The following is an 8,672-nucleotide window of genomic DNA, read 5'->3' on the forward strand; positions in this document are numbered from 1 at the left end:
AATAAGTAAGGATGGAAGTTATCAGTAGTCTCACGTGGGACCAACTTAGGAGTGATTCGAATCTTTGATAAATATGGGAAGTTTATATTGTCGAACATCAGTATTTTGATGAGTAGTGGGAAGGACTTTGTCATACTGAAAGCTAGTCTTGTGTGATTAGGCAAAGAAAGAAAGCAGTTGGCGCAATACACTCATTTACAAACAAATCTGGTTTTGGAAGAGACTCACCTGGAACCCAGCTGAATCCCTCGTTCATGATGTTTCCAAGCGGCTGCATGTGCTGCATCAGACCACCTTATGCTTCAGCTGGCACAATAATCGAGATATCACGACGCATGTATAGGCCTAATACACTGCTCATAGGGTTGCTGAAAACTCTTCGACAGCCCACGACCGGTTTTGCCCTTCTTGGGGCTCATCAAGTAGGCACAGTCCTCGAGTTTCCGTCAACTTTATGTTCTACTTGGACCCAAACTGCGTAAAATTAGCGAAATACACTCGGGAGTATCAAATTCTGCAGCCTTCTGAAAAGTTGTTAGCAGGTTAGAGTTCACACGGTATGAGTTTCTTCTGCGTTTTTTGCCATAACATAAGACACGGCAATACATATGAGTGACTCAACGACAAATTCAAATTTCCAATGAGCCTTTCATCATTTCTGTGAGTGGTGTTAGATTAATGTCTGGCCACCTCTCTACAACAGAGCTGTTTTCAGTAAAACCGAACTAAGTTTTCTAGAATGTGGATAGTCGCACGACCCGTGAAATTCGCATCCATGCTAATCTTTGTCAAATAGCTCACGAGTAGTCAAACAGATGTGTCCAGCAGATTTCAAGCGTTCGTGTTGTCACCTGACTAGGAAATCCTGGTGAGTCAGCTGATCGGTAGAACTAGGGAAGATACTGGGTCACCGTTCGACTTGTTGGGCAAATCAGTCACCTCGTCTAACGAACAACCACATCTGCTTCCTCAGACGTGATAATCAAAAGGCATCTCCAACATGCGCTGGTGTGTCTGAACTAGGTGTTGCGCGACTCGTGTTATGCGAGTGTTAGCGGTTCGTATCAGATGGTCCGAATTCCGTTCGCACTGGAACACACAGAAAACACGGAACGACAGAGCTGGGATGGATAGGGATAAAAGAAATGGAAGAAACTGCCGTGCTCTGTGATGCTGTGTTCACTGAACATCCAGGAGTCCGAAGCAGTTAACAGGCTTCGATAGATGAGTGAACGAAACACACATAGATATCAGGTGGAAGGAACATAGTCCAAGGTTATTAGCAATGTTGTGGAATGTAGGTAGCTCGGGTGCGCTGTTTGGTTGTTGGTCTGTTCACCGAGCTTGGCAGTTGGGTTGCAAACGTTTCATCACCAATCGAGGTGACACCGTCAGTGCAGGGTTGAGTGGGTCACCCACACCCAACAACCAAACAGTCCAAGGTTGTTGTCTAGATGAAACATGCTACTCATAGGGTTCTGAAAGGTCTTCTACGGCCTACGACCAGTTTCACCCTTTTTGAGGATCATCAGGTAAGCACAAACCCCGAGTTTCCATCAACTTCACGTTTTACTTGGACGAAAATTGGACACATTTCGACAAATACACTTATTTGCATACTGTTCTGGTTTTCAAGGGGAGACTCAACTGAATCTCTCGCTTGTGATATTCTACAAGTGAATGTGCGGCACAAATGCTACCCCATGTTTCAGTTGGTACAATATTCGGACCATCATAAACGAGATTCAGTTGGATTCAGTTGAGTCTCCCAATTCGTCTGTAAATGAGAGAACTTGTCAAAACCCGACCTAGGAGTATTAACTTGGATCACTTGTTCATCTACAGATTGGCGGTTGGTGAAACTGGTTCGGTGTGTGCCCATCAGGTTCGGTCACATGCTCAAATTAGCCGTATAACCTGCAAAACGTAATAAAAAATGACAAAATTCACTTCGAGAATATCGTGATTTAGCAAACATCAGAATAGTTTTGAAAAACTGCAAATCATAAGTGCGCTGTCTGAACATCGCTCAGAGTTATTCAAATAGTGTTTGCTGTTTAGCATAGTTGTTTAATCTTTAACAAAATATAAATGGCCAATAAAGGACGTATGACTCACATCCAGTGTATCGCTCACAATCGTCAAGTCCCGTTCCCATTGTCTCACGATGGCCAAAAATGGTGTGGCATGACGACTGGCCCCGATGGACTGTAAACTCATCATGTGATCCTCCATAATTTGTGAGGGTTCTTCGACAGAGGCCAGGATGAAGCAGGGTTCTTTGTTGCATTTCGTATACGGTGATATGGAAAAACGCATTTCTAGCCATATATTCTTGATGTCCTCCAAGTTCTGTTGAAAAGAATTAAATTGCTTCTCAAAATACTTGAGGATTCTACGGTGATAGCAAACGTGACAGATAGCGACCAAGGACGGTGAGCGCTATTAGAAGGTGGCGTAAACCAATGCCTGTCTCGTGTGCTACTGGGGTCTTTCCTTGTAGTATTGAAGGATAAACAGGGAACCCTGCCGTCACTATAAAAACGGGCACTCATCCCCTAATGGTCGCAGCAAAGATTTCCTGGGACCAAACATCACACTGGAACCTTGTCCAGACATTTATCACCATCCGTTTTCTCTTTGCCCCATGGTGATAGAGTGAACGGTTTGCATGGTATTTATAAACCAACTCTCGTGAAGAGTATATTCACTCATGAGCCGGTTGGGTAAGACCAACATAACCGTTGGTCAAGTGCGTATTATCAGGAAGGTCACATTCCTGAAACTAACCTCAGAATGCCCGGAACCTACTGCTCCACCAGAAACTCAATAGGAAAGCCGGCAAGCATCCAGGCCAGTCAATCATTCAGTCAATTCAGCAAAACCTGATGAGTGTTCTTGCACGCCACAGGAGCACGGCCGAATGTGATCAGTGTTCAGGCTTTTCATAGAGGCACGATCAATGTTGATGGGTGTTCATTAACGCCTATCAAACAGCCTGGATCAATGTCAGAAAGTCCCCTTTTACTAGCGTGGGGGCATTGTGACTTTTGCTCTCGCACTTGTTTGTTCGGAACATAGCGGTTGTGTTCCCTTCTGTGCGTCTTTCCTCTCCGGCATTAGGCACTGGAGCAGGTCAGCAGCAGACACCACAGATTGACGAATCAGCAGATATAACACGTATAAACCACACTGTTTACTTAGTACTGGTTAAGAATAACTGAAATGAATCATAGAGACAATATCACAAAGGCCAAGGCAAGTCAAATTCACAGCTCGTAAATAAATATGTTCCTCCACACAAAGGTTAACCCCCATACAAAGACCACTTCCCTAGGATTGGCGTTCACAAGCAAGACACAGAGAAGTGCCGAATGACGGGTTATTGCGCGATGCCACGTCACATGCCATTCCAAAAAACCCAGAAGACTATGAGAGTGACATTTCTTCAGTGTGACAGTGCGTTTTACACGTACTCTATCATATAAAAAGAAGCTGTTCAGGGGATTACATCTACTGTTCACAAAATCAGGTCACAGAAATTTCCATCCACTACCTCGGTTAATCATCATCAGGTGAGAATTGCGTAACCTCGGCGCCATACAGGCTTTCTACCGTCTGACACAACCGAAACGAAGGACTGGATCTAACGTAGAACCATGTGACCAGCAGCCTAGAACTGGAAGCAACTACTGTTTACCAAACTACTCGCAAGTGGAAGTGTTTCAACTGGAGACGCTCTGACGTTCGAAGAACAGCTTCTGATGAGCACACCTACCTACCATTTGTCTATTTATTCAGTTATGGAGTTTCAAAAACAACCAATCTTATTTCTCTACATATATTGGCACCCAATTTGACCTTTTTAACAAAGGCCCACTATTTCGTAGTTACCCTCGGTCAACGCTATGAACTTTGTTGAACGATGTGTTTATTTTCCCATGGTTCCTGAATTCCGCTCGATTTCACTCTTCATCGTTGGCCTTCGTAATCTATTAACCAGTTCTACTTCTGTCATCATTTGTGATATGTCCATAAAAAAGTAATAGAGGTTGTCCAAGTGGGTACTACAGCTTCACCGCATTCGGACTCACGAAAATAAAACGAGTACAAGCAACTTTCCTTCGCGAGGGCTATCTCTTATCCAAATTAGTTACGTCTGTCTCGATCGGCTGTAAACTAAGTTTGTTCGTGAGATGAATCGTGTGTTAAAGGCTATTCTACTGTCAAGGAACAAGGTCTCTGAACTCTGTTCACATTCTATTGCTTTGCAGGACAAAGCATGTGTTAGTTAAACATCCAGTCCGATGCGAACAATGGAAAGACGTTCGGCTGACCTTCATGCATAAGTCACGTTACCTTTTCAATGACCACCTCGCGCTGAGCATTGCTCACAACCATTGAAATCACATCAGCGAATTGGTGAAGTTGCATTGCAAATACCCCCTCGAGAGTGAACGTTTGAGGATCCATATCAAAACTGATACCGGTCTTCTCCATCAATTGTTTCCAGTGTCTGCAGATTTGAGGACATAATTTTAGCGTCATGTATAATGGTGTGTGATTATATTTTATCCTATCATCAAGATCGAAATATACTTATAAACATAGCTCAATCCTTCTCCATTTTAAACCCCCCAAAAAAACTGTAAGGCTCAAAATGAAATAAACGACTACAAATTCATACATTATGATGCAATACTCCTCCACAAACGCAGTCTTGTCAGTACTGAACATCCCTTGATTTCTGTCGTGGTTCCGTGAGATGTGGCCTCTTGATGACTTGACTCCGAGCCACAAGTTAACCAGTGTGATTTCCTCATGTAAGTGGGCTTCGAACACGTAAGAACGTGGAGCATTCGCCGGTCCTCAAATGCAGATTTGAGGATTTAATTTCCATTCGACGTAATCATCATCTGACTGCTCATATTAGTCAGCAGCTTCCGCTTCGGGTTATCTAACCGAGTTCTCTGTAACCCCCGGGTTTCTGCAGGCCAAACCCGAAGGACTGTGGAAATCCCTCCTTATCAAGCTAATTTCGTTCCGATTCACTCATAGCCTGTGACCATCATCTGTGCATGTACGAAAAATTTCGTTATCCAAAAGCAATAACGAGAATTCGCACGCAAACCTCTCTTCCAAACTACAGAGACCAGCTCCACCCCAGAAAATAGGAAAGTTCACAGAACGTATTCCCCGCATGTTCCATTCCTAGAAAGGTCATCTCCCTGAAGCATCCGCGATGCTGTTCCCCCCCCCCCACAATCTTTAGAGAATAGCCGGACAGTAGTTTCGAAGGGCGTAATTTTGGAGGACAATTCCAAACCCGGAATCTTGCTGTTACTACTTGATGAGTATGATATTACCTCTGCCGGAGTATCTCCTTCATGATGTTACTATCCAGGTTACTAGATTCGAACCCTACTTTATGGTCACGGTAGAATAATGATCAGCCACTTGCTTGTCTTAGTGAACGATGTCTTTTATGCTAACAGACGTCGGGGTCGTCACTGACGGTCGTACAGCAGTCCTAAAGACTATATGATAACTACCATACACCAATGAGGAGATAAGACCTGCGTAATGTAGAAAGAAAGAAAGGGGAGGTTGAAGACTCATTACAGAAAGATCTTAAGTCTATGGGAAAAAATAACAGTAATTGCACGTTCGAACAGCAATGAGTGCCCCGTCAGCACAACAAGAGATATGCCTCAACCTGGTTATGGCGACTTGAAGTGACGGCATTCTCGCCAGGAGTCCTAGTCGGAAGGGCAAACCCCACAACACACAACTGGACTCAGGTCTCCTTCATTTCGCCCATATCAAAACTCGTCGCTCGAGAAAGACACTCACTGGACATCCCAGACAATCACCTCAATCTGATGGGTTTAACTTCCCGTGCTCTGGTGCTAAATCCTCTGCATTTCTCCACCCTCCCCCCCCGAGAAGAATCCCACGAGAAAGTATAATGACCCTCTTTTCCCGTAGAGGCTCTTCTTAGGGGAATTACGGTGTTATGTTGCCCATCGATCGGTGCAAATCACGATTGAAGACTACTCAAATATAGTCTTAAGGCATGACTGGCTGATTTCATCTCGGGATCACTTGTCGATTAAATTCATGAGATGCGCCCAATGATATTTCATGCTTTTGTGATGCAAAAAATAATGTTGTGGGAGTCCTCTGCCTACGCAGCTAAAGTTGGTAAAAATGCGGCAAGTGTTGGAAGTTAATAGGCTGAAGAGAATTGACGAAAATCGATGACGCTGATGACATTTCGAACGCCAGGTTCGAAGCGCTGGGCACAAGTCACATCGTTCATTCATTAACTCGTTTGGCTGTTCAGAGAGAAGAAGTCAGGTGGATCAGTGGTAACACACTCGCCCTGCAGGAGGATGACTGTGGCATGCGGCGGGACCATCTACGCTACTCTATTTGTTCTAGGAGACATTTCTGTTCCAAACGGCTGAGGGTATGTGTTTGAGGGCACTCACACGTGGAACTCAGCTACTTCACTAACCTGTCTCGCATCGCATCATCCTTCAGGTTTTGTATTAGCAGCAGCGACTCCAAGAAGTTTTTCAAAATAGTATTGAGCATTCTGGCGGCGGGAAGCGCACGCATTCGTCTTGGACGTTGACGGAAGCGGTTGATAAATTCACGAGTGCTTGACACAAGGTCTCCGAGTTTCGCATCCTTCCACAGTATACAAGCCCAGTCTTGCCGGGCACTCTGAAAGAACGTAGAGAACGAGGGATTACCTTTAGGGGAACGTTTGCGACACAGGAACTCATTTTCCATCAACGGTCTACGCTCGCTAGGTACGGAACTTACCACAGTATTGATCGTTGTTGGTAATCAATGTATTGAGCTATGGCCGAACAGAACGAATAACCTATCACTTTATATCTTTGTAATGTACAACTCATAAGTTTGCTGAAAATCCGTCAACAGCAACCTTATGAGTAGTACATTACAAAGGTGTACATGTATCGCGATATCTCGAATATCTTAGTGACTGAAACATTAGGCGGCCTGGTGCAGCACATTCAGTTGCCTGAGAACATCACAAACGAGAGATTCAGCTGGGTTTCAGGTGAGTCTCTCGAAAGAAAAACAAATTAGTTTGCNTTGAAAACTAATTTGGTTTTTTCGAGAGAATCACATGGAACCCAGCTGAATCTCTCGTTTTTGATGTTCTCAGGCAAGTGAGTGTGCTGCACCAGGCCGCCTCATGTTTCAGTCGCTACGATATTCGAGATATCGCAATACATGTATATCTTTCTAATGTACATTCAGTTGCCTGAGAACATCACAAACGAGAGATTCAGCCGGGTTCCAGGTGAGTCTCTCGAAAAACCAAATTAGTTTGCAAATTAGTGTATATTCGCTAACCTATCATTTTGTTTCTCTGTATGGAGTTTAAATATAGTAAACCAGGATGAGGTTCGGTCTGAAAGCACAATCAACCGCGTCTGTCACTCTGAGTGGGGTACATCAAGCTAATGCGGTGGAATCGATCACACGACCTTCTGAGTGACAGATTCTGCTGTTAACAGCACACTGTGCAGCCACCGAAGTAGTAGGCTTGCGTTCGAAGATCTCATAATAGAACAGTACGATATAGCGAGTGTGATGGCATTGAGCATTCCGTCATGACTGGACTAGCAGGATCGTTCAACTATTGAGTTGGTTGCTCTCCTTGTCCATGATTGTATCGTTAAGTTCGAACTAAACACTCAGAAGATTCTCTGTGGAGAATCACAAAAAATTCGAAGTAACGCGACGCCCAAATTGCAGTTAAATGAGTCAAATGACCATGTTTCACGTCTGTTTTCAAATACAGTGCCAGGGAAGAAAACTAACGGTGAAAATTTCGACCACAGCAAATACGCTTTCACTGACAAGGCGTTTATCCACCTCACTACTGTTTGCTGACTTCACGAGACGATTCAGACGTGTACGGTGGCGCAGCAGCTGGAACAAAGACCTATGACCAGAAAAGAAAGCAGCGGCAGCGAAAACATGAATGCTAGTGGTGTTAACATTGCGACAGTTGAGAGGAGAAGGCCGAAGTTTTCAAGTCCAGTACAGGCTTGTTACCTATCCGCATCTGGGATAATGCAGTGGGCGAGCTGGGGCAGATGAACCGAAAATCAATAGCGAGGATGTCAGTGTAGTAAGGCGGAATGCTGACTGGACAGGCACCGACATAAATAGTGTAGGAATACGTGGGCAAAGGAACACGCTCCTGGCCGAAGGGTCGCGGCCGGATGTGCATCAAGGTTCGATGACAGAGAGGACCTGTGAAGGCGGTGGTCATCCGTGCTTGATTTATGAATATGGTAGAAAAGTACACTGTTCCAGCAGATCAAAGCATACGCAGGCAAAAGTTGGAACAAGTGGAAGGGGATGAGTCTAGACAGATCGGTGTTCATAGGTTAGGTGATGTAGGCTAAAACCTATGTGACACGACGCTGTTATGAGATCTGATCAAGTGACAGATTGTTGGTAGGCCTAATGTAGAGTTCCATCGATACGCGTCAGAAGAATGAATGAGAATTTATGCTGACTTCTTGAAATTCCCTGTAAACGGAATGCTAAAGAGCTATAAACACGTTGTGGAAACTGCTCATGCCATAGCATATACAACGTATTATGATAATAGCACA

The 8,672-nt window shown here is 44.4% G+C and overlaps 2 protein-coding genes across 2 annotated transcripts in view; one reads left to right on the top strand and one right to left on the bottom strand.

The window, feature by feature from the left end:
* Nucleotides 1-1,285: 1,285 nt before the first annotated feature.
* The window catches only part of T265_03750 (hypothetical protein), a gene marked incomplete at both ends in the record, with an annotated part of 8,537 nt that continues 1,150 nt past the window's right edge, over nt 1,286-8,672 (top strand). The window contains 5 exons of the mRNA XM_009168303.1: nt 1,286-1,442; nt 1,486-1,676; nt 6,347-6,472; nt 6,982-7,096; nt 7,244-7,342. Of these exons, the coding sequence (XP_009166567.1) occupies nt 1,286-1,442; nt 1,486-1,676; nt 6,347-6,472; nt 6,982-7,096; nt 7,244-7,342 (688 nt within the window). The remainder of the gene's footprint in view (nt 1,443-1,485; nt 1,677-6,346; nt 6,473-6,981; nt 7,097-7,243; nt 7,343-8,672) is intronic.
* T265_13312 (hypothetical protein) overlaps nt 2,094-8,672 on the bottom strand; it is a gene marked incomplete at both ends in the record, with an annotated part of 7,841 nt that continues 1,262 nt past the window's right edge. Inside the window, 3 exons of the mRNA XM_009168336.1 lie at nt 2,094-2,352; nt 4,360-4,516; nt 6,521-6,732. Coding sequence (XP_009166600.1) covers nt 2,095-2,352; nt 4,360-4,516; nt 6,521-6,732 — 627 coding nt within the window. The remainder of the gene's footprint in view (nt 2,353-4,359; nt 4,517-6,520; nt 6,733-8,672) is intronic.

The sequence above is a fragment of the Opisthorchis viverrini genome, assembly GCF_000715545.1.
Source record: "Opisthorchis viverrini unplaced genomic scaffold opera_v5_60, whole genome shotgun sequence".
NCBI lineage: Eukaryota > Metazoa > Platyhelminthes > Trematoda > Opisthorchiida > Opisthorchiidae > Opisthorchis > Opisthorchis viverrini.